The 27116-nt window shown below is 45.8% G+C and overlaps 1 protein-coding gene across 1 annotated transcript in view; it reads left to right on the plus strand.

Moving 5' to 3' along the window:
- LOC144792662 (solute carrier family 2, facilitated glucose transporter member 5-like) overlaps positions 1-27116 on the plus strand; it is an 842308-nt gene that overhangs the window by 289465 nt on the left and 525727 nt on the right. The window contains exon 6 of the mRNA XM_078667809.1: positions 2031-2160. Within this exon, the coding sequence (XP_078523935.1) occupies positions 2031-2160 (130 nt within the window). The remainder of the gene's footprint in view (positions 1-2030; positions 2161-27116) is intronic.

Consider the following 27116-nt stretch of genomic DNA (forward strand, 5'->3'; position numbering starts at 1 on the left):
CTACTCCTTTAAAGGCCTCTAGGTGAAAAAAACAGATTCATCAACACCAGTAAAATATTATGTCTTTTCGTAAACACCTTTTTGTTCTTTTTCTTGAAAAAATGCACAGAAACAGCAATGAAGACTGAGTGTTCTTGTTCTGTGATACCAGTTGTCCTACATGGCGCCTTCATGGGCTTGGACTGTAGGTAGGGTGTTTCAAGCCGGTTGTTTTTTTCTGCCTGTTTTCCATCATCCCTGCCAGCTACAGTGCCCTGCCCAGCAGTCTCACATATATGCCACATGGTTGGCAGCCTCCCTGTTTGTCCATCTTTGTCCACCAGCCCTTCAGGCTGGAACCTCTTGCCATCTGTGTCCACTGGCAGACTCGGAGGTCCATGCGGTAAGTCGTGAGGGGGTGACACCATGAGTTACCCACACCGGGTGACACCAACCCTAGTGACGCCACTGCTGAGAGGAATTTCCACATTTGGGCCAGATCTCCAGGTGCAGAGTTGAATCGCCTCACTTGGGGCCGAGACTCAGCCCTGAGTGTGGAAACTCCTCCCCAAGTGTGGAAACCCACTCCCAGAGTGTGCCTGTGAAGATACTACTCTTAACTTATCTTTGGGAATACCGAAAGTCCTAAACTTAGACTTTTGGTTTAGAAAACACCACTCTGCTTTTTAGAAGGAAACTGGGACATTTTGGATGCCAAGACTCTTCCTTGCAAAAATCTGACATAGTCTGCAATGCTGGCCCAAGTGTGGCTAATGGGAGATTAGATAACCTCAGTGGGCAATCAGGCTTCAGTGTAGTTTACCTCAACAGCTTTGAATTGTATTAACGGCCTGATGCTCCAAATATGCAACCAGTGCAAGTGCATCCTATACCACCATCTATCCAAACTCAGCTCCTTCCTAGTAAGAGGTGTGTATGTGTATGAGCAGTGTACTTGTGTGCGCCCCGGATAGCCATTAACTTTATTGAGTGCATTGTGAGGGCTGTGCCTGTGAGAATGGAATGCAGGATTAACATTGTCTTTTGAGAGTGCAGGGTAAGTGGGTGACAGGTTAAAAGCTGTGCCTCTGTGAGTGTAGAGTGAGGCATATGCCTGTGTGCATACAGCATGGAGGATGAACCTATGTGAGGGTAACGGTGTGCATTTGTAATCCTTGCATGTTGTGTCTTTGTGTGTATGCACTTTCCAATGGCCAAACCCATTGGCTTTGCTAATGCTTATTAGAGATATGGCTTTGATGTACAGAAATACAGTGCAGAGAGTGCAAATACAATTGTGTGTACATCAGAATGATAGTGAGTTTTGATATAGCAGATGCAGACTATGTTGAAGGTGGTTGAGAGGTGTCAGGGGCAACTGACAGACTGAGACGTCGCCCTAATGAGAGTACCTAGTTACTTTTCATGCACTAGCGCCCATGGCAACCTAGCTGCACCAATGTAAGATGACCAGTTTGACGGACTCACCTGAGTTGCAAGGTCACGGCTTGCCATTAATGGAGTAATCCTTCCTTAAGCGACAATAACCTAATTAGCATTGGAACACTGAGTTGCTTCTCCCATAGCTTTATTATTAAAACTACTTCTATTTATCTTGTGATTAACTCAGTTTCTCTACTAAACCTTAGGCACTGTGCTGAATATACTTGTTTCTCACAAAGCTAGTTTTGTTTATTTTGTTTAGTGTGAAAACATATGAAGTGGTGACATTATTTTGATTTGCAATGCTTTAAGTAGGTATTTTCCCACGTGAGATGGTTTATTTGATGGTAGAGGAATTGCATACTGACATACTGTTATGTTGGGCAATGATTCTAACTGTATCATACACAAGGAATTCAACACCCTCCTCTGTCCTTGATAAGGGCAGTGTCTCTTAGTTGCTAAGATACCCGAAAGGTATATTAGCTTCATGCACATCAGAATGATTCTATATGAACGTATGAGACTTAAATCATTCATTAAATCATTCTAAAAAGCTTTAAGAGTATGTTCACACGACAATCTTGTTTCTTGCTTTATTTTTTAAGGTCTTGCTCTAACTCTGAATTGGCAGTATGTGGGAGAAATTGCACCAAAGAAACTTCGTGAATACACAAATACCACTATGTATCTTTTCTACAGCAGTGGGGCAATCCCAGGACTATTCCTTTCGCTCAGGTTAGAAAACCTTAACTATCCATTGACATGTTTACTATATTAAGTTCCATTCAGCTCCTTCATCCTCACGTGCTTTTTCTCTTACTTGACTCTCAATATAGAAAATGTATTGTTGTCGTCTTAGCTTCTGGATGGTGAGCAATGTTAAGAAATCATTAAGTCACTGAGGACTCCAAATCTGCATAGGATAATTTTTTACCCTGAAGTACAAAACATTAATTTGCAATATTACAATATTAAGCTACCCACTACTCACAGCCAAACATAGTTGTACATACATTCCTAATAGTTCACGTAAAGACTCCTTTTAAAAGTGCTTGTTGAATTGAAATGCTAGTGTAAAAATAGTTTACAATCAAAAAACTCTTCAATAAGCTTTAAAAATAATTCAAAACCTCTAACAACAAAGGGAGTAATCTGAAGAGGGGCGAAAGTCCTTCTGTCCTGCTGGGTCGCTGAAGGCTATTGCTTCTGCTCCTCTGGCAAAGGACCGTTTGTTTGAATCACAATTCACCATCACTAACATGACATATCCTTTGGGACTTGCAATATGGTGGACAGGATTGCCATTGTGTTTCTGGCTGAGCAACTCACTGCCAAGCTCTAAATTCGTCCCTAAGTCTCAGGTTTAGGCGACACTAAATTCCTAGGACAAACAAGGTCAAGAAAATGCAAGGAATGACTTGTAGAAAAAATTGCAATTTAGAAAGCCAATTGAGGAAGGATTATCTAAAAGAATACAACATATTTCACTTAGAAAGGTAATACTACACCAATAAAGCTATTATAGAGAATTATTTATTATCCAAATAACTAGTGTGAGTATACATATATAAACACATAATAGAATCCAGCAATATTCTAAAACCATCAATCTGAACAACATTGTACTAATCACCATAAACAAAGTACCAGCAGATAAAATATGACAGTTCATGGTTATCATCGTTCAGTCCTTGTTCCCACCCCCCAACAGCTGGGACCAAGAGAAATTGTGCCTCCTTGTTGGGGCTAATATTGATAGCTGATCCCATGCACTGGGGCTTTTCTTTACACTCAGTGGGTCAGTGGTGACCACGTTTTCCCACAGGGCGGGCCATGTTTGGCGGCACTGTTGCAGCCAAACTTTTTCGCAGTGGTTCACCCTGAGTGAGACCCCTCAGACGGGACCTGGCACCAGGAAAGCAGCCCAAGCAGACTCACACAGAGGTGGGTGTGATACAAGGTCAGCACTAATGCAGTAGTTTCAATGATGCTCTGGGTGGGGTAGTGGGCCCGCATGGATGACGCTCTACTGGGAGACTGTGAGGTGGACGTTTGAGATAGCGGGGTATCCAGATGCCTTCTAAGACCCAGTGAATCCAGCTTGAACGATCATTACTCCAGCAGTTCTGGACATTCTCTGCTGCCTGTCTCCGTCTGTCCTTTACTTCTGACCCCCTTTTGATTATACCCAAACACAACATGGGGAGAGAGAAACCATCTGGCCATGTATCACAATAGTAAATTGACACATTTACCAAATAGGTGGCCCCCGACAGACGATGCTGGAGCGACGACGTGGGTCCCGTGCTCACTACGCCACTGGAGTCAAGCTATCCTGGCTGAACACGGCTGATAGCCAGAAACCGGTCCTAGGATGCTTGATTCCGGTCCAGGGAAGACATGGCTTGGCAGTTCGGGCTGGACTGTTCCCACGAGGCACAGGGTCAAGACTGATTTGCATATGGCCATGTCTGAACTGGGGTGGCTTGGTGAGCAAAATAACGATGGATTAAACCCAGATCTGTGACTGGGGGTGAATGTTTTGCCATTGTGCAACATCCCGTCCATCATCTTGTGTGTTTTGCGGAGCGACGAATGGCAGCATCCAACCTGCGTAGGTGTCACAGACATCTGCCATTCTCCAGGACCTCAAGGACACTGGGGGGGAATGGGGGATCTGAAAGTATACCTGTCCCTGATCCAGCAAGATCTGGGGAATACAGCTCACAGGGCTGCAGAGGTAGAGGGCAGATTCTCTGAAATGAAAGATACATTCAAATCACAAGTCCCGCCTTGTGACCCTGCAGTGCCTTGTTGGACACCTGGAGGCCGGGGAGGAGAATGCAGTTTGATGTGTAACAATCTGCACATTGTGGGTATTCCAAAGGGCACAGAAGGATCTCACCAACCTCATTCAACTTCGATTGGCTGAGAAGTTGGTTACCCTCATCAGAGATTTCTGCCTGCTTCATTGTTGAATGAGCCCACTGAGCATTAACTGCGAAACGCCCAATGGGCTCCCTGCCTTGCCCCTTCATTGCCCATGTTCGTAATTATGTAAACCGGGATGCCATCCTCCAGGTGGAGCGTGAGACTGGGTTGCTTACGTTCCAATTCCCCCTAGTAATTATCTTCCCAGATTACACCCTAAATGTCCAGCAACATAGGTGATCCTATTCTATTTTAATCATCAGATTTGTACAGATCCTGGCTACCCGACAATGGGCTTCCCCGCGCTTTCAACAACTGCTGGAGTGAGCGTAGTTAAAAATTAATGAGATTAGAAATACAGGTACGTTTTTATTTTTTTTCTAAAATTCATAAAATTGTCACCTGTGCTCAGGCTAATCGTCAGGGGGTTCCAGAGTTTGGGTGCCAGAAAAGCGAAGGAGCGACCTCCATTCCTAGCTCTCTGAACTCTGGGAACAGCAAGAAGCTCAAGCTCCTTTAAGGAGGTGAAGCAAAAACTCAGGGCCATGGTCATACAATACTTGCTCCTCTTCTTGGTCCACCTAAAACTCATCTTCCAAGACAAACTTTTGTTTTTGATGACCTGGAAGAGGCCTAGAACTGGATTGAGAAAGGTCCTAATCTGCGCAGTGGTAATTCCTCTTTTCTGGGGGGTGATGTGGAGGTGGAAGGGGTGAGAGCAATGGGGACCTTTCAGGTGAGTGGCACACAGCTCTGCAACAAAGACTGCACTGTCAGAAGTGAAGGGCCCGTCCCCTGGTGCTGGCAAGATACCCTGTGCGGCCAGAGGTGGAGGCAGAGGAGACTGACAGTCTATATCATCCTCTGAACTACAGCCAGCCTCCCAAAACTTTGCATAGTAACTGACTCTGCCCAGACCGGCAGGTGCCACCGCAAGCTACTTAGAAGGGCTGATGAAACTTAGCAACAAATGGTAGCTGAGGCCTCCCGGAATTTTTTCTTTTATGGTTTGTGTTGGTTGGGGTTGGGGAAAAGGTATTCTTGGATAGTTGGGTGGGCGATTGCATGACAGGGGAGACACACATCTCAGTTAGCCCAGTTGGCTACTGTCCTCAGTTGCACCTGAACAGATACTTCTCATTCACAAGGTATGGGGTGGAAAATGTGAGGAAGGAGACTGGAGGGTAACGTTTTGTTTTGACCCAGAGTTGGTACACGTTGATGCACTCAGTCAACAGGCACACAAGACACACACATCGAGAACACACACCTCGTCATCCAAGATGTCATGACCCAACCACATGGCTGATGCATATCAGCTCGTTTTTCCAGGGAGTCTAAGTGTCCTCTCATGGAAGTTCAATAGCATGTTGGGCTAAATTAAGTGAAGGGAAGTTTTAAAAGCGACTCATAAATCCAACCTCGATATCTTCATAATCTAAGAAACCTTATGGACAACAACTGCCCCACCTAGACCGAAGAGGATAACTGCAGGCACATTATTTGTGGTTCCACCGGGAACTCACAGGGTGTGGCTATTCTAATCCATAGTCATACCCCCTGGTGGTGTCCAGGGTATGGCATGATGTTAAAGGCTGTTAAATATCAGTGATGGGCACTTAGTAGGGATCCCCGATTTCAATGGTTTGCATTTATGCTCCCCTGCCTCTCACTTCTGATTTGATATGTACATTGTGCAATCTCCTCATGGAGCAATGCAATGCACTGTGGATTCTGGGAAGAGACCTTAATGGGGTGGGTGACCCTGCCCTGGATCATTCCTCCTTGTCCACAGCAGCAGGACCCAGCCCAACAATACTCTCCACTTTTCTACACAATATGTCTCATGTGTATGTATGGAGAGCACACCACCCAACAGAATGTGGTTACACCTTTTACTCAGGTGTTCATACATCCTTCTCTCACTTAGACTACCACGCAGCAGGACCCGAGGACGGAGCCTGGGGTGGGGCGGCAGCACTCCCTGGGGATATCAGGAAAGGGAGTCTCCCCAGGCCCGGCGGATCCCCATCTCAAGCCCCCTGGTGGAGCGGCATGCTGGGGGACTGAGCGCAGGACTCCTGGATCCCGCCGGGGCTCCCAGGCACAGAGGATGCCTCCTCGTGCCCACGTGCCCCATCCCAGGCACCACACCACACGTTTGCCAAAGGGACGGAGCCCCAGCCTGGGGGTTGCCCTGGCCCATCCAGATGCCGGCTCTGGACCGCCTGGCTGAGAGGGGTTCTGTCCTTAGAAATCTGGAGGAAGGGTACATCCCCTCCTCCCTTCCTGGTAACCCATGTGTACCGCGAGACTGAGGGGACCCAAGGCACAGATGTGCCCGACCTCCTGGAGCCCTGGATGGGATCAGGGAGGCAAATGAACCCTCATAGGGACTTTCAGGGCAGCCTGGCCATCTGGTCGCCCCATTGAAAAGGATTGCGTGGGACCAGATGGCCGAGGGGATAGGCCAAGCAGAGGGAGGCTCCCTGGGCACAACAGAACTCCGTCTTGCAGGCCTGGACATTCAGGCGAAGCCTCCCCAGCCCTGCAGGAGCCCATCCCGGGTATCCTGCCATGCGGCAGGATAGAGTACGGAGCCTGGGGTGGGGACGCCGCCCTCCCCAAGGGCCCCATTCAGAGCTCCTGAACCCATCCAAGCAGGGGAAAGCTCCACAGGCACGACGGAACCCCGTCTCGGTCCATTGGCAGGCCGGGGGGCGGGCCCAGGGCTGAAGCACCTGACCCAGGGCCCAGCCGGGCCCCTGGACCCAGCCAGGACTCCCTGGCCTGGGAGCGCAAGGGAAGCCTCCACAATTGTGCAGGACCCTGTGCCGGGTACCCTGCCATGCGGCTGGCCCGTGCGACCAGATGGCCGAGGGGATAGGTGTGACCAGATGGCCAGGACCGAAAGGACACCCATCTGCCTGCCCCGTGCCTTCGCGGGACGGATCTCGCCTGCCCACGCAGGGATCGGGACTCCGTGTCCCAGGGGGTGGGTGACCCCGGCTGGGCCTCAGGGACGGGGAGTACCACTGGAGCTCTTGGGCCCGGACGCCTGGGGGAGGAACCCATGGAGCTCATCCCAGGCACTTTACTACACCGTGGGCTGGAGGAGGGAGCCCCCAGATGGAGGGGAGGTGTTGTCCGGGCATTGCCCATCCGGTCCCTGGCAAAGAACCACCAGCCTGGGAGGGGTGTTCCGGCATACCATGCTCTTAGTAATCCGGAGGAAGGCTACCCCTCTTTCTGGGAACCCATGTGCACCGTGAGACTCAGGGGACCCTAGGTCCGAATGTGCCCAACCTCCTGGAGCCGTGGCTGGGATTGGAGAGGCGGACAAGCCCTCATCGGGACTTCCAGGCCGGCCTGGCCATCTGGTCACCCCATTGGAAAGCATTGCTCGCTACTATTCCAACACCTTTCCTTCTCGACTTGCTCTAGATGTCACTTCAATCTAAGGAATATTCCAACACCTTCCCTACTCGACTTGCTCTAGATGGTGCTTCAAGCTAGGGAAAGATTAGTTCTGGAATTCTCAAATTGTGATTCTCTAAAAATCGCTATTTAAGAATCGCAAAACTATTCTTTGATACATCTGGCCCTTAGTTCCACGCTCACAGTGCATTACCATTTGGGATTCAGTAGCTGCTGTGGTCACTTGAGAGGGCACCACTCTCCAGATGACACAGGTAGATGGTGTAGGTCCCTCACAGGAAATCTTTGATGTCCCTGAGATCTACAGGAAAAAAGCAGGCCTGGGGTCATGCACATAGAGAGCACACTCCAGGGCGCCACACTTCAGCAGGTCTTTAGCCTAGGCCAGCCACTATTCAGAAAGGGCACACGGACCCCTTCATGTGCACAACAGAGTCCTGTGGCAATGTGTGCCATGCAGTCCATGTTCTCTGGTCCTGCGTCCCCATAAGCGTATCTTACCCTTTGCTGAAGGATGGCACCAGTAGTTATACTGTTGTGTGTCTTTGAAGTTAGGGGTGGGTTAAGGGGTTTCCCTTTGAAACATAGATGTGTCCCCTAAATTGTAGGCTTGTCTGCCGTTGGGCCGCGGAATGCAGATCTTAATCTTTTGTGGGGCCATGAGCTGGTCCCTAGAGGGTAAGTTTCAAAACATTTCTCTTTCCAATCTATCCCATTTGGCCCTCAAACAGCAGAGGTCTGTCGTTCTCATGGGATGCCCATGGTTATGGTTTCACTTGGATTATACACAGGTGAACTCCACCATCACCTGGTGTCCACATGAGCTAGGTACCACAGCCCACAAGACTCTTGGAGCATAGAAATTAGGAGTGGGTGGAGTTCACGGAGTTGCACAACGTGGAACTCTGCAGAGTTGCCTAAAACCTCTTTGGAATTCCTCAGAGTTCCACTCCGCCCTACATAAAAACTAGCGTTTTGAATTAGCACTCCTGAAAAGTGCTGTTCATCAGGGGTGTGCGTGAGACTGCATGGCTGCTAGAGGGTGCTGCAGGATTTACTCAACTAGACGGCAATGCCACTATCCACCACAAAATAGATTTAATTAGTCAGGTCCAAATCAAAAGATGGTAGCTCAAAGGAACGCAGATTCTGTGCTACTGCTCAAAACTTCCTGACTGTCTATTCTCATTTAAAGGCTGCGGATGCTGACATCTCTCTCTTATGTGTATATTTTTTTTAATCTCATAATTTAATGATTGGCTCAATGGGGAGGGCGTCCACAGCAGAGATTAACATGTAACCTGCATGTCATAACACGTGAGAATACAACCATAATATTACAATATCAGTAAATTATTACCATCTGGCTCGATAATTGAGTCTCCCACACCCAAAGCACAATGGGTCCAAAAGCCCAGAACCCCACAACCTTTCCGGCTCCCAGAAAAGGCCCATGAGGCCTTCTTACTTGCAGAGAATTCAGGTTGGGATTCTCCAATGACTAACAGCAAGGATGGCAAGTACTGTGCATGTCATACTGCACTAAAGAAGATCCTGTCCCAAGGAGATCCATGATAGTGTCAGGCAAATGCAAGACTGCATTTGCCTGACTACTCTCTGCTGCAGGTGCCAGAGTTTTTCCAAAACTTTGCACTCCAATTGGATCGCGGAGTAGTGAAAACTCCACTGGTGGAGCGGAGTCCACCGCCCACCCTAATACAAATGTCCATATTCTATAGGTGCCATTTCTAAGCGAGTTATGCCAAAACCCTCTTTACCAATGGAAAGGGTTTGGCATGGCAAATCCATTGATAGGAATCACCATGAGGTTGCTCCACTGCAATCCACGATTACAGCCCGAAGTAATTGCACCCACTTCCGCATGTTATCTTATGGAAGAATAAGCTGCCTAGATAGAGAAAACACACATAGTATTTCTAACTACCTGGGGCCCGTGCACTAGACCTGTGATGGCAGGTTGGACACATAATCCCCAGCATCGGCGGTGCAAGTGTGCTGACCCGCGTCTGCAGACTGGACACAGGTTTAACTAATATGTGTGTCTGTGCCCACGCACAAGCCTGCGATGGCAGACGGCATACACAATCAAGGGTACAATAGGGATGGGTGTACACATACAGCCGCATACAATGGCAGACTGCTCATGGGTTTAGTGACAGTAGATGCCAGTGATTATACACCAGTCTTTGATGGAAGACCGGGCAATGGGCTTGCCCAGGCTCTAGCACCTTAGTTGCCAGTGAGCGCTTACAACCCTACCCAGGCCAGCCAGACTCAGGTCCACTCCCTTATGGGTGCAATTGAGCACACCCTGCCTCTGATGGCGGACCGGGTATCTTGCCACTAGCACTATGGGTGCCATCGGACAGATACAGGCCTGCGATGGCAGGGCTGACCGAGGTGTTAGAGCCCAAGGATACAGGCACATAATGCCATAGGTGCCAGGGCACATCCTCAAGCCTGCAATGGCAGGCTGGACATGTATCTGAAACAACACTAGGGCCGGTGCATATTCCCAAGCCTGTAATAGTTGATTGGGTGCATAGTTAAGACCCCACAGGTACAAGTGTACACTCCCAGGTCTGAATTGGCAGACCGGCACCTGTTTCTAAACACTGTGCCAGCACCTGTTGCTTGGCTGTGTAGGAAGACACAAGCACTTCCACACTGCCTTGATAGTGAGGATGTGTTCAGGGCCCTGAGGTCACACAAGAAAATCAGCAACACCGCAGGAGTATCGCATGGGAAGAGCCGAACTCCACGGCAGTTTAATCCCCACATGTGGGGGTTCCTTACTACCTGGGAAAGGGACATTCATATGTAGTCACCTGGCCTTCAATCTACTACCTCCGGCACCTTTCAGGGCTTTCCCAGAGGGTGCCCCCTTATTGTATGGGACAAACCCACTCATGGTTAGCTGATTCCTAAGTGATGCCAACCTGGACAGGGGCACACTGGCGCACCACAGGCATGCAATGGCAGGCCAGATACAGTGTTGACAGGCTGTTTGGTGGGTGGCACATTCAGTGCTACATCCCACTACTAGCCAGTGCCATACTCGCCCCTGTTATGTGGTGGACCTGCTTATGGTTACTTACGGGGCACATGGAGGTATGGCACCTAAACCAATTGCCCAATGCAGGCAAGGCAGCCGTATGCACCTTCCCTCTGCAGTACAGTGGAAAGGTGCCCAGATTCCTAAGGGCAGAGAAAGTCAGCACAAAGTGGGAGGAAAAAGCAATAGGTTTTTGGGGTAGATTACCTAAGGAGGGCCATGTCCAACATGAACCCCTCCCAGCCGAAGCCAGAGCAGTTGAATTATTCCCTTGATAAGCTGCCTGGCTCAGGATGATAGACCCTTGATGAAGGCCCACCACTGCAGTGGTACCCCCCAGCTTTAGGCCCCATAATCCTAGTAGGATCCCTCTTGCCCCTCTCTCGGGCCCACCCCTGGGTGTGGCCCCCAATCTGATGGGTGGTACTGCCATCCCAGCCCCCGGGCCACCTTAGTTCACTGGACCAGTACCAGGGCGAGGATGCCAACAGCCGCCATGGTCCCTAACCTAGCACCCGGCCACCCAAGGACGTTTGTCCTCTGTGACTCCAGAAAGTGGGGACCAATGGTAAGGGATTGCTTCCTGTACATTGTCATCCAGCTACGAGTGTGTACTAGAGGGCTGGCGAGGGGTCAAGGGTGAGTTATTTTTTCCCCTGCCCCCTTTCCTGGGAATCCGTACCTCCCACTTTGGGTGAGTACTTTCCTGGTGCTGGACTGGTTTTGGCCACCCCTACCCATCCTACTATGACGGGGGACCCCCCCTCAGTGCATAGACCTCTACTTTCACTGTCAGGTCCCACAGGTACGCTGCAACCATTGCTACAATTTGACCCTATTTTGTAGGGTTTGAATATCCAATTTTTTGAGGCTCAGCACGTGGGCCATGTTCTTTTCTTCTATGGCTAGCCTCTCCTTAGTCAGGGGTTGCCCTGTTTCCAATTTGGCAAGAGCTAGGGCCTGCTCCTTGTCCTACCTGGCAAGTTCTAATTATAGATACCTTACCTCCCTCAAGGCCTTCAGCTCTTTAGAGGACATTCCCCTGGAGGACACACTGATAACTCGGGCCAAGGAGATCCCACGTTCCACAAGACTCAGGATCTCTCTCACCATTTACTAACCCTTCTGGATGGGCCTCTGCTCGCAGGGCATTCTTAAGATCATCCTTTGTGTTGCTTCCCCTTTCAATCTCTTCCCTCTCATGGCAGAACTCTTTCAGCTGTATCCCCGTAGACCGGTTAAGATCAGCCAACTCGAACAAGTCCTCCTTAGGGAGGGAGATACAATCACCTTCGGCTACTGACAATCCCCTGCTTTCAATGCTCTAGAAAGGGTGGGAGAGTCTTTGGAGTGGGTACTCCCAAAATGTGGAATGGCTTGCCTCTCTCTCTTCGTACAATTGAATCTGAAGCCATTTTTCGATGTGCCTTGAAGACTTGGCTTTTTCCAGCCTGTAGACCTCTGCTGGCCCTTCTGTTGCTGTCTGCTTCAGCGCTGGGTCACCCCTGATGGGATAAGCTGTTGCGCTATATAAACTCTAAATAAATAAATAGGGAGGACCCAAGGCATAGTGGCAAACTAGGGAGAGCTGAAATAGAGATCTATAGGGAACAACAGTTACCAACCTCTTGGCCAATCCATCCCTCAGGTACACTGCAGGAAACAAAGAAACTTCTTTGCCTTCTTGAAGTTGTGACATGCATATATTCACTCCGTACTGCTGTGCAAATGCAAGTCCTATCCCACGGCTGCTACCAAATGTTGGAACGGGAACTTTCTGGTTGGCTGAAGGGATGCCCCCAGTCAGGCAGAACCTACTGCTCCCCACAAGGGTGGGTGATTGACCTTGCTGTATAACTCATGCTCACCCTTGGGTGGCTTGACATGGAGCAGTTAGGCTTACTCCAGAGGCAATGTGTAAAGCGATGGCACAGCAGTCACTGCCTGTCTATAGGGTGGGGAGATAAGGTATCTAAACCCATCGTGTATGCACCCCTGGTCCAATGTGGTCAAGGCGGCTGCACGCACCTTCCCTCTGTAGTACAGTGGAAAGGTGCCTGGATTCTTAAGGTCTTGTGGAGAGAGTCAGCAAAGACTAGAAGGAAAAAGAAAACAAGTTTTAGGGGTTAATTCTCCTAAGAAGGGCAATGTCCAACAACAGGTCACCTGGCTCTACTGCTGGTAGACTACCAAAAGGCATTTCACTTGGTAAACTGGGACTATCTGTTCCCCCTCTTGAGCCGGTTTGGCTTTGGATAAAAATTCACCAGTTCAATACGACTGCTATACAGAGTGAGAGTGTGCATTGAATGAGCTTTGTTGGACTGGTTCAACATAGAGGGGTGCACTCGCCAGGGCAGGCCCCTCTCCCTACTGCTTTTCACCTTGTCAATTGAACCCCTGGCAGCATGGGTGCACATGTATTCTCTGTTCCGTGGCTACCAGTGGTCTCCGATGGTTAGTGACAGACATTTCCTCTACACAGACAATGCCTTATTATATCTGTACAACCCTGAAATGATGGGGGCCATGCCCTTTGGTGCCTACTCCAGCCTGCATATGTTGAGGCCAAATCATCCACATATCCAATTGCTCAATGCCCTTCAGACATTTAATGGGCACTTGAGCGGTGGGTGTTCCCATTGGAGCTTAAATATCTGGGGTCTTCATCATGGAATATAGGGCCCAGGCATACAAAACGAACCTGCAGTTTCAACTGGAGGGCTCAATGAAAGATGTGAAATACTGGTCCTTTTTGCTAAGGCTCCTCTATCAGCTAAGGAACCATCCCTTCCCGTTGGGGCAAGCCTTTTTCATCAAAGTCAAGTCCTGGTAAGAGACCTCCTGTGGGTGGAGGAGTCCCCTGCATCTCCCTAGAAAAGTGCTGCTGATCTGCTATTGAGGGTGGTATAGCTACCCCAGAGATGCTGTTATTTTACAGAGCAACACACCCCCCTGATAATCAATGACTGACGGTTCGAGGTTCTTCTGACCTAGGGTACTTGGTGAATGGGTGGATCATGGATCGCAGCAGCCTCCCCCACGTGCTCTATGGTGGGAGCATCCCAAACTCTTTACCCACCGCCACAAACTTTGTTCTGGCTGTTTGGGTGGATGCAGCAAAATCCATGGGATGGGTGTGCAGGCTCACTCTGGAGGCCCACTGTGGAGACTGACTAGGCTCCCGCAGGCTGCAGCCCTTCATGAATTCACCACATGTACACCATAGGCATATACACTTTGGGCAACATGCTTCAAAACAGGTCACTAAAATCCTGACCAGACTTGCTAGAATACCACATGCATCACACCCAGTTCTTCTGCTATCTCTAGTTCTGGCTCATGGTATACATGTTGTCTAATGCAAAAATCCGCAGAATCCTAGCCTTTGAAGGTGAAGATACTACTTAGCAATATTATGGAACACAAACTATCCATTCTATATCAGTAACTGCTGCACAACCAACCGGACCCGTTGACTGGAGTAAGGGAGGTATGGGTGTAGGACTTGGTACCACTGGAGGACGAAGACAGAACAAAGGCAGTGGTTGTCCCTAGGAGGTGGCGATGGCCTCTCAGTTCTGACTAATCTGACTAATCCAGCAGAAACTGCTACACATACATTCTGTCTGCTGTTCGGGTCTATTGTCCTTTTGGGGTGGGGATCCTAGGAACCTAGGAGATAATATTGAGCTGGAGATACCTAGAAACCCACATTTGATCCTATCATACATCACAGGTGATATGGGGGTAGCAGATACAAGAAAACATTGCTTTGGTTTCGCTTAATGATCGCTAAGCGAGACATAGCACGGGCATGGAAAGACACTAGGGACCCTTCTGTCAATAGATGGACCACTGCTATAGATCACTGCATGAGTCTAGAACATCCAGTTTACTTAACAAGGTGGTGCCCACATAGTGGTCCGAACACAGAGGGAAACTTTAGGAACCCTGCCCGCCCAGAGCATGGTTAATAGAAGGAGAAGCATGCCTTCATGGGACCACAATTGACTACTGGCAGGAGATGGAATCAGTGTTTATTGCTCTTTATTTCTTCACAACTGGGAGTTACTTGATGTGGCTACCAAACTGGCATGCTAATGTATTCTGTTGTGACTCTGTTTTGTCTTACTGTTGACCTTGCACCGTGTATTGGCGTTGCATGGTTAAATCAATGGAAAAGTAAAAATAGAAGAAATAGAAAGCTCCAATCAGAAGTCACTGTTCACAGTTGACCGGGTGATAGGTGCAATTTCAGAACAACCACTAAGCAGCAAAGGGCCGATGCTCCAAGCATACTCACAACAATTTTACCTTTTCTTAAAAAGTTTTAAAAATATTTTTGGGGGGTAAATATTCAGAACGTAATACAATAGGAAAATCAATAAGTGTAAATGATATTGTTACAGCATGAGGGAGAAAAACTGAGAGGGGGTAAATCATATACCATCTAAGAAAGCAAATATCTGTATATTGATATTTCAAAATGCATTAATATAGGAATAAACAAATAGAATACAATTATTAGACAACCAAAATACATAAAATTCATGGAGGTTTAGGTTCTTCTTTAATATATGGGGTACGTGAGTATACCTTACTTGCAGAAGAATTTAAGAAATTTGTTATAGGTAACCAGAGAAGATCTATTTTAAATGCAAGAGCCACATGATGTACATATGCTCTATCTAATCTGTAATTATAGCAGACTCCATACTACCTTGCCTGAAAGAATACTGAAGATACATCTTTCCATGACTTGGTAATCTGTTGAAAGACAGTAGCAAGGAGTAATTCATTTATACACAGGTCATTGGATTGAGATGACCAAACCTCAGAAATGCTCCCCAGGAAAGTATTAGTTAAATAAAATGGGACTTGTGTATAAAATATAATGTTATAATACATTTATAGCGCACACAGATACTCAAGAGTGTCCCGGTGCGTGCGGTGAGCGTGGAAGCGGAGGTTATGAGATTAAATGGGCTTATTAAAAAGTAGGGTCTTTAATTGCTTCTTGAACAGCCTAGTATCCTGAGTATTCCGAAGCTTCATGGGGAGGGAGTTCCAGGCTTCCACTGCTTTGACAGAAAGGGAGCTACCCCCAAGCTAGTCCTGCAGAAGCGAGGGACCACTGCCAATTGCTCCACGGTAGAATGCAGAGTTCTGCGAGGGACATAGAAGGCAAAACGCCTCCTAAAATACACCGGCCCTAATCCATACAGGGCTCTGTGAGCCAGAGTAAGGGCTTTGAACTGAACTCGATGGGCCACAGGGAGCCAGTGGAGGTCCAGCAGATGCTGTTTCATGCTTGATCTACCTGGAATTCCCAGCAGAAGCCTGGCTGCCGCATTCTGTAATGTTTGCAGTTTTTTTAGCAGGTAGCCAGGTATGCCAATGTACAGAGCATTGGCATATTCAATGCGTGACAAGATAAGAGCACAATCCACCATTTCCTTGGCAGGCCTGGGTAACAAGGGAAGGAACTTTCTGAGCGATTTAAGTGTGCCAAAGCATACCCCAGCAAGCCTCTTTATCTGCACGGAGAACCTAAGGTCCTCACTAAACCAGACCCCCAAGATCTTAGCGGGGTTACCCACAGTGTTAGGCAGAGGATACTCTTGTAGTGTAGTTCCTATATTCCCAATAGGCTCTGCACCTTGGAATAATATATCCTATAGATTAGACGTAGGACTGAGGTCAACTAGGTCTCTATCGAATATACTAAACTGAATTGTGTGTGTGCCAGCTAACTCAGAGGTCACTAGAAACTTTCTCGAATACACAAGAAGGGATAACTTTCTGACAACCGCATAAATATGACAACTTTGTTTCCCAAGAATAAGAATATATCTCTCAGTCACGGAAACAATAGATGAGTCTTTCACTCAGTTAATCGTGCATGCTTAGTTTCTACAGAGTTGCAGAGAAATAGTGAGACAGGCGTTTTCAATAAAAACGGTTTATTGAACAGGCTTCTTTCTCATGCCAGAGAAGTGAACTGCTACAATCGTTATGCAGACTGCAAAGTATAATGTGTACAGCGTAAACAGTAATATGAAATAATACTGTAAGAGCATTGTATGGTTTCTAAGCCATATAAAAATACGTGCGTAAATAACATTGACTAAAATACTCAACTGTTGCTTCTAAAATACGCCTACCCCAATGTACCTAACCTAAGTCTAGTACGCAGGAAGAAGTAAGTATTGTGTAGGATAGGTTTCGTTTTTAGCCAAGAAGCTACCAAAGGTTTCTCTAGGTTCCAATCAGCTCCATACCTTGGTTAGAATGAAGGATATCTGGTATCTCTATCTCGGGACTCGACTTCCCAACACCCAGTAAGGGGAGCCGGAAACACTGGAGCTGGATTCTTTGCAGGAGAAAGGCAGCTTCCTGATCAGTGCATCAGCTGGAGAGTCCGCTTCCTTCTGCACTTGCTGTAGCGAGCTGCGTCGGGCAAGTAGGTCTTCGAACTGCTCTGAACCACCATATCTTGCTAGAGCATTTGTAGGTATATTTATACCTTGAAGTTGCTTAGGAATGTCATAGTTTGACGTAAAGTCGGGCATTTGAACGTCAGGAAAGAACCCCTAGCGAATAGTTGTTCTTTGTAAAGTAACTGAGTTCTTGGAAAAATCAATATTCAAGCAATGGGAAGTTCCCTAACTGCTTAAGCTGGTTTTCCAAGAAATTGTTGTGACATTTGGTACGGGTGGAAGTAACCATGCCTGTATTTGGGTTTCATAGGCTATGCCTAAATAAGGGATTGATTTCTATGCCTATATAGGGGCAATGTGAATTGTACCTCTATAAGGGCATGAATCCGGAAAATTCACTCAGAGCTTAAAACGCCACACAACACCCACTCCACTTTCTTAGGTACATTACTAAGTTCTAAACACAAAAAAAATATCTAAACATGATCTGTTTAAAACCCACCCAAAATACATAAAAAATCCATTAGTACTGGTTGTACACGAAAAACATTTGTGCTGTATGCATTTAATGAAATAAATATAGGCTAAATAGACACTATATTCTTAGTCCTGCCGGACAGATTTATTTTGTAATAAACAATTTTTAGAATTTTTTTTAAAAGGTGTTAACAGCAGGACACCAGCCGATGTCAACTGACACACTAAAGAAAAGAACAAACAAGGCAACTAAACAGTCTGTCTAGTTAATTCACAGTCAGACGATAATACAAACACCCTATTGCTGATATCAATCAGTACATTTCAACTGCATATAGTGTGGCACAGTCGACGACGTTTCGAACCTATGGTTAATACAGATTCATCCTCAGGACATTACATATATGCCTTTCACTTTTTTAAAAATAATTGTAACAAAGTCAGAATTAACTTGCTCAGCCCCTAGTTGGGACAATAATTGCCAAACCATATATTGTAACAAACATGAAAATTAGATAGAAGAGAGAAAAAGAGAAAAAACAATTTCCATAGATTAGGGCATTTAAAGGAAAATTGTACATACACACTTATTTTTATTTTTAATAATAGCCTCTTAGGTGTTGCAGTTGCCCCCATTAGAAACCGCCCAAACAAGTGTGACCAAGGATTCATAACCAATGATAACCCGTAGCATGACTCTTACATGCAGATCTCTACCTACCTAGGTGTGAGGATACATAGAAATTACTAGCCCATTGCGTTATCCCAAGGTGCAACGTCGTGAGTATGGCGACTGAAGAATATTGTACACCAAACAATTCCGCACGATGTTTAAAAAGGGTCATAAGGGAGTGTAACTACAAATCGAGTGCACCAAGTGAAGGAGTTAGAGACCCGTCACCTCACCTCATCGCAACCAAGGCAGGATTAATTATACCTGCAGGGATGGCGCAGACATCACTATCCTGGGTGTATAGGAGCTACCTAAATGGGAGGGTGAATAAGTTAACATCATGGCCAATATAAGTGGACCATTCTTTAGCCGATATTAAGATAGAATGAAATCAGCTTACCAGATGAGGCAACAGTACAACCTCTGTAATGAGAGGATTGGCTGTAAAGAAAAGACGCTGTATTACTACCCCACACCACCGGTTATTTACCGAGAGGAATTCCATCTAGGAAATTGTTCAAAAGCCCAAATTATGAGCTCTTACCTGGATAAAGCAGCGACGGGCCGACAATGCGATCCGCGTCTGAGGTTAGAATCGCCCTACCGGCATAATACCAAAACAACCAGGAAGTAACTATCGCGCGGTCACATGGTTCCGAATAGACCAACCATAGACCATCACTGGGCAGCCATCTTAGAACGGTCAGGAAGTATGTACCTCAGTCATGTGGGACAATGTCACCAATCGTGTGTGAGTTTTAACGGCCCATGTTAATTAGATCAAAAACAATAATCGGCATTATATTGCCGAAAAATATATCACTAGCATGCCCTTATTGCCCTTATTGCCATCATATTTGGAGACAGTGTTATTTGTTACATTGGTTAACAAGCCCCACTCACAGGTCACTGTATATAGAGTAACCTTGACAACACCACGGAAACCAACCGGAGTGCTTATTATGTCACAGGGTTATGTTCACAGGGGAGTTACCACTGCCCACAACAAGGTCATGACATTGTGATTCATTAATTAAAGCCAAATTGTTTGGTTCTTGTGAGAATAAGGGACAAAGGCTATACTTAACGATTACATGACTGTAAGAGAACCTAGTGCAATGAACCAATCAAACAGTAATTTATATAGACAAAGCAAAAGTTAATCATATTGTATACTTGCGAACCACATCAGAAATTTATTACAGAGTTCATAGTAGTGGGGTCCAGTCTTCGGCTCGGTTGAGCCCATTCTGAATACTCTTGGTTTTAAGTATCCAATGGAGCTCTTCTTTGTTCAGAAGCTGTTGTAAATTGGCCCCTCTTGGAGGTATCTTGATTTGAGTAATCACAGTCCACTGAAAATCCAGTTCTGTATGGGCCAGTGCACTAAAGTGGTCAACCAACGGTGCGTTGGGTGTCTTACAACGGATACGACTTCTGTGTTGGCACATCCTTAGTCGTACTTTTTGGGTCGTCTGACCTATATAGATCTTAGAGCATGGACACAGAATAGCATAAATAACATTCATGCTGTTACAATTAGTGAGGTATCTACGTTTAAACTTGACATCCTCATAACTGAATTCTTTGCCCTCAATAGTGGTGTCACACATAGAACAATTCCCACATTTAGCATGACCAGTTACCCGAGGGAGACCCCATATGTCATCCAAGGTGTCGGTGTTTTTGGCGGAAGGTAAAGCAGCCCTCACTAAATGATCTTTAATATTTTTGGATTTTTTGAAGGCAAACAAGGGTCTGTCTACAGTAAGTACTCCAGCATTTATAACAGGCCAGTGTTTTTTGACACTTTTAGTTATGAGATTCGATGCCGGGCAGAAAGTGGTCACACATACAAGCCGATTCTCAGTGGTCTTAACTTTGAGCCAAAAAAATGAAGAAATAAAAATTTGGAAAAGTAAAAGTTTGATCCTAGAAAAAATAGAGTTCCAAAGTTGGAAAATTTGTTTTGAAAAAATTAAGGTCGAATTCAGAGTCTCTCAGAAGACTGTGTGTCAAATTAAAATTCATTGTCATTGGTTGGAGAAAACATCAAGTCTTTAAAGAATTTGTCTACCATTGTAGGAGAAAGTTGGATTACCTTGTTAAGAAGTTTAATCACACATATATGTGAAGCATCGCCGTCAGCATTGGTCGCATTAGCAATGTTCGAATTGGAAGGTACCTGTGTGCTGCTTTCCTCTCATACCTCACCGTCAGCATTTTGTGCCTGTGATATCTCAATGAATGCCGTCATCAGAATTGGAAGCCGCTGGGGACAACACAGTACATGAGCCGTCACTGGTTCAAGCAGAGTATCAACATCCGTTGGCACGACTGATGGGAGAGTCAGAGAGATGTCTAGCACGCATTCTTCTCTGCATAGCAGGCATCGTAGAACAGGTAAGATGCAATCTTGCCAGATTGGTCTGAATGACATAAACCATGTGGTATTCAATTCTCCTAAATGAGTTAATCCCAAAATTTGGACTAGGCGCTCACAACACTTCATTTCAAGTAAAGTAATCTCCACAGTGAACTGGGTATCGCTGGTGACTTGGCTTGCCGTATCGAAGCAGTAGGAGCAAATATAGTATCCCTGCAGCGAGTCCGAAAATGAGAGACAGTCCGCCAAACACACAGAGTGCACAAAGTTTGGAAATATACCTAGGACTGCTTCAAAAGGTGCTAACAGTCCTGAAAAAACTGCCTTAAATACATGTACAATACCACTCGTATCAGACATGTTTCAGATATGACTTAACATTTCTGAGAAATCTACAGGGCAGTTTGCAGTTAATAGGCTGTGTATCTCTGCAGAAGTCCTTGCGACTTGCAGAACTTAGGTCTCTTTGGCCGAGGTCAATGGCACAGTTTTGTGTAAAAGAAAAGTTTGAAGTGAGCAAAGTGTCTATCGCAGGAGCCAACTCAGAGGCTGGAGAGGGAGATGGTAGCAAAGGCAGGGAGAGACTTAACTCCATATCCGAAGGCACAGACATTTTCGTTAGCATTAACAGCTCAGACACCTCTTTCAGTGGCTCCCTCTGTTTCGCTACCTCTAGCACTAGCGGAAGCACTTTGAAATAGGATCTCAACGAGGGGGTTATTTTAATTTTAGCATCTGTTAAAACGCCTTTTTTCTTGAATTTTTTGATGCCCTTCTCTTTGTACTCCTGGTATGAGGAACTCTCGCCCTTATCTCCCTCAGCACTTAAAATTCGATAAGCTCGGTCCAAATGTGCTTTGTTAGAACCACCATTAATCTCACTACTCTCCTGAGTATTGGGCTTCTTCACACCAGAGCCTTTTCCTGCCCCTGCCCCTATCTTCCTACCCTTTTTTGACACTTTGCCTTTCAATGCTTTAGAGGCCCCACAGACTCTTCCAGCTTCTCTGCTTTTAACCCCCTGTGAAATTGGGATATGCTGGGTGGGCTGAGAGGACACAGAAGACCGCGGTGCCAGTAGGAGACTAGCTGCTCCTAAGTCTCCTCTCCGACTGGAGTTACGTAGAGAATAAGGGGAAGAGGACTTACCACACTTACAGGCCCACGGGAGCCCCGTTACCTCGAGACCCCGTTCTCCTTCCTGTGCTATTGTAGTTGCAAATGGACTCTGTCTCTTTGCTCCGGCGTCTCCGAGCTCTGCAGCCTCTCCCTCCATCACCACCACCGTTGTTCCCTCCAGCGCGAATGCTCCAGGCACTCCGGCTCCCGCTGCCAACACCGCACTGCCCGTGCTGTCTCTGCCTCGCGCCTTCTCGGAAACGCTCCGAGCCAAGCCCCCATGGACGAGACAGTGTGCTGTGAAGCTCCGATCCCCATCAGCTCCGCAGCGGCCCCAAAGCAACGTAAATAATCCAGGGGAAAACCAACACACATCTCCTGTAAGAGATATTTTCTTATTTCCAACTGCGCCGCAGTTAGTGATATATTCAGCCATTTATCCTAGAATTACTGCATGCTCAAAGCAAAAGGGCTTACCGGAGGCATGCGACTGCTCAGCTTGCGGCCGCCATGTTCTCCAATCCGGATCTGTTCTGTTGTGAAGCAAAATAGTATGTACGTCGACCTCCCCCTATGAAGTGTTATTAATATCAGGTGTAGGTGTAGGTATAGACGTTTTTTTAACTCCTTGATCTTGGCTAACCCAAGACAAGATGTCTGTTGGACAGTGTCATTCAAAAACATTATTTTCTCTGGGATGATACAGGCTCTAAATAAGGCTTCTAATCCCTGCACTTGCCAGTCTTTTGTGCCCCAGACAGTTTTGGTCTCAATGTTGTCTTTCCAAAAGTCGAAACATAATGAAGACAGCTGAGCATAAAAGGCCTCAGAATAAATTTGCTTGGTATTTGTCAACATACTTTTCATTCCTGTCCTATTAACATTTTTAACATCAAGTAAAATGACTCTGGATTTGAAACATTAAAACCTGAAAAGTATGGAAATTTGCCATAAAATGTTTTTGAGCTACCCTTTGGTGGTGTAGAACAATGTTCCCCTTGGTTACATTTAAGTGCATGTCTAGGATTTGCAGATCTGTGCAAGAAATGATGACCATAGTGATTATAACAATACATTACAGTATTTATGATTTGTAAATTTTGCAGACACTTCTAAGTCTGACATCATAATATTAACAGTCTGAAGTCCCGATCATCAGAAAAGGAACTACATGAAACAAAGTAATTCAAGGAAATCTTGAACTGGTGTAGAATCTTCAACAGCTCTGCCGGACCAAAAATGTCATAATCAGTTCTGTCCCAAGCTATACCACCAGGTATAGGAACGGCTGTGATGTTCACTGATGACAAGTCTCTTTGGTCACGATGAGATGATTTGTGTGGCTTGAGGAGTAAGTTGATGTTCTTACTTGCTGTGTCCTTTTTAACATATCTTCCATTCATCAGCATTCCCATAGTTATCACAAGAGTCAACCAAAGTAGAAGAAAAAGTACACCATCCAAAGTTCAATCCATGGTGAAACCGGGTAAATCTTTTCCAGGTGATGAAAAAGTTCTGTTGCTTGTTCTTTCAAAGTTCTTTTTACTGGCGTCGTCTCAGGTTCGCTAGGATCCTCGGAAAACATATCAAAGTTAATGAAATAGCCAGAGGCAGTTCTGTCAATTGTAGGGATTGCTTCAGGTATCCCTGAAATCGCAGGAACCACTTGATCACTTGTTACATTTGTATAGTTAGATGCTATTTCATTGTAGACAGGCGTTTCTTGACAAACTGTTATTTGGGTCTCAAGAGGTACAAGTTCCAAGACATTGATGCATAGTCCTTCTTTTCGCACTGAAGATTCTTCAAAGGTGGTGAGTCTCTCAGTTTGAATCTCTTGGATATCAGCCAGATTAGGGCATCTGCTACATCTTTGGAGTCCACTTGGCCTACTGCTTATGATCGGCCACATGATGTGGTTTGGCCAGGTCGATGGACACAAACCTGTTCTCCTTTTTACCAGCAAGGCGCGGCAGTAATACTGTTCTTGATCCGTGGATTGCTAGGACAGGTACTGGTTGTCTGTAAGAAGGCCCAAATTCCTTCTTGTCCGCGATCATTTCTCTGACTAGATCCCCAACTTTTGGAATCCAGACAGGTCTTTCTGGGACGGTTGTTTTTTCTTCAGTGGTCGTTGGCTTCAGGAAAACGTTACTTTGGCTTTTTTCTTTATTTCAATTAAGTCCTGCAAAACAGCCAAACAGTCTTTGATATCAAAGAGTTTTTGTTCTACCACTGAAGTCTGACAATTGAGATTCAAAATAATCATTCTTGTTCCAAAAAGAATTTCATATGGAGTGATTCACCCTAAAGAACTTCTTGGCAGATTATTAAGACTACGTTGGACATTTATTGGATGTTTGATCCACCCATCACCCGAGTCTAATACCCTAGCTGTTATAGATTGCTTTATGTCCCGGTTTTTTCACTCCACTACCTCAGGATGGAATGGACTCGAGTACAGCAATGCAACGCCCAATTTAACCATGGCCTCCTTGTAAGCTTGAGAGCTAAATGCAGTACATTGGTCAGAATGTAGCGTGCCGACTGTGTATGGGCTGATAATGAATCGCAAATCTTTTATAACAGTTCGAGTGTCAGCCGAGCGCTGAGGCCACATCCAAATGAACCTTGTCTTAATATTTGTGGGACCACATTTGTCCATAGGGACGTCTGTGTGTAGAAAGTCTAATGCTGTCTAACAATGGTGTCTGTACTGGGCTGGCTACACTGTAGTCAGGTATCTGGCGGCATTCTCTGCCGTGATCTCTGTTGCAGTTATGGCAGTTAATTACGAATGTGTGAATGTGACCATTCATTCCTGGCCACCAGAACGTCTCTTTTAATTCTAGTATAGATTTAGAGATCCCCTGATGTATCCGGCCCTCTCCCAAATGTGCTTTGTGTATCAAAGCTACTCTACGTTTCCTGTTTGGAATTACTCTATCCCCCACTCCAGGAATTCGAGCAAAAGGAACAGAGTTTGCATCAATTGTGTATGAGTAATTGAGTGGATAGTTTAGAGGTAATGCTGCAACGCTGCCTTTGCTTGTGGTATTGAAAGCTAGCATTATTTTGCCGTCTATTTTCATTTTTGAATGAGTAATTGCAGCTACGGAAGCCGTTTGTACAGCTGCCTTCGCGGCTTCATCAGTCAATGAATTCCCTGCAACATGAACGCCATCATGTTGATGACTCAGTGTATGTATCACGTGAACCTTTTGTAGTTCTTGTCGTAACTGAACTACTTGTTCCCAAAGCAACTTATGCTTGAGTGTGCCACCTTTTGCATCTTTGTAACCGTTTTGAATTCAGTTTTGCAAGTATTCATTGTAAGATTGAACACAATCATACGAATCGCACACTAAGAGTGTGGGGAATTCGAGATCAGTACATTCAAGAGCCATCTTGAATGCTTGTGGTTCAGCTCGCTGAGCTGTACAATCTCCTAGAGATTGTGTTTTAGTGACCATAGGTCAGAATTTGCCATCTCACCAGCGACCTTTAACGATCGCGCACACAGCACTAAAAGCTTGTTTACCCCCCTTAGCGGGTTGGGCTGATCCGTTAGTATAATTTATACATTCATACTGCTCTAGAGGCAGAATTTCAGTAGGCAGAGGACATTCTTGTTCGTATTGTAGAAATGCTTGTGTTTTCAAATAAGGGTCAAAAAGGTATTCAACATCTGTTGCAGCAAGAGAATTAACCCATTGTATCCATCTCGGATGTAAAGCTTTAGCATTCGGAATGCTCGCTTTCCTCACTGCCTCTAAGGCAGGAACAGGAGTAACGACCATTATGCGCTTACCCTGTACAAGGGCTCTCTCTTTTGCTGCTGCAGTTTGAACCGCTGTCATGCACATGCCCAGTTTTCTCAAGGTTTACCAATCCTGTGAGGAAGAGGAGGAGGGCAGCCCGGGGACGCCGCATGCCAGGTAAGTGGTTTAAATTTACTAGTACCTAATGTAGATTTAAATGATAATATAGGGGAGGTGGAGGCGGATGGCTTAGCAGAGTGGCGTTCCACAGAGTTGTTTGCAATTCCGTGGACCTCTGCGTAGCCCCGCTACGCCCACTATGCCCTAGGTTATTTCAAAGATGCATCATCATAGCTAAGGTGTTGGAAGAATCTGAGAAATGCATGCATGAAATGCAAAAAAGGAGAGCCGAAAACAAAGTCTGTGGTGTGGATGTAGATGACCTTGAATCAGACAAAAAAAAAATAATGGTTCAAAATTTGCCAGAACATATAATACCATCTGGAAGTTATCACATCAAGAGTGTCCTGGATGCGGTAGTAATTATCACTTGGTGGACTCACAGAACTGTTTTGCACTTGGAAAAGACTGCCGCAAGTGCGGGAAAAAACAACATTTTGCTCGCATGTGCAAAGCTTTTGATAAAAAAAAAATGTTGATGTGGATGATGATGAAATTGAACAGAACGTTTTTAAGAATAGGCTGGCAGTAGCCAGGGAATACATGCATGAGATTAAGCTCAGGAAAGGTGCTGTTCCTGTCAAACATGTGGCAAGAACAGAAGACAAGTTTATTTTTGTTCCTCTGAGGGATAGGAAATGTTTCAGCAGAACATGCTTGTAGATCTTTCATCCATTACATGTAGATGGAAGTGAGGTGGGGAGAATAGAGGACAAAGAGACTTAAAGGGTCCCTTGTAATGCCACCAATCCCTTGAAAATGACCATGATCAATACTCCCATTTTTCCTTCTTTGGAATGCATGTTCGACCCATAGGTCAACTCATTTTCCAGAGTGCCTCAAAGAAGAAACATCCAATGTAGTGTAAAAAAGAATGTTTCTCTCCTCCATCTTTCCTCAATAACATCTACTTCACCCCATTCCACTTCAAATGTGGGTCTGCCTCTTTAGCAGATCTTCTTGGGCAATTATCACACAAAACAAAAAAGTACAGAAGTCTAGCATGGAGCCCCTCTGAGAAATGACCAAGAGATAGTAGGCCTGCTGATTCCCAAATAGCAGATTTTGCAACCACTCCTCGTTGCTTTTCTTCTTTCCAAAGAGTTATAAAAAAATCCATTTGAAAGTTGTATGCAGACTTACTGGTGTTAGAAGGGGGAAGAGGTCTCTACTATCTCTAATAAAAAAGTGTAATAAATTCTTGAAG

Source organism: Lissotriton helveticus, chromosome 11 (genome assembly GCF_964261635.1).
Source record: "Lissotriton helveticus chromosome 11, aLisHel1.1, whole genome shotgun sequence".
Taxonomy (NCBI): Eukaryota; Metazoa; Chordata; class Amphibia; order Caudata; family Salamandridae; genus Lissotriton; species Lissotriton helveticus.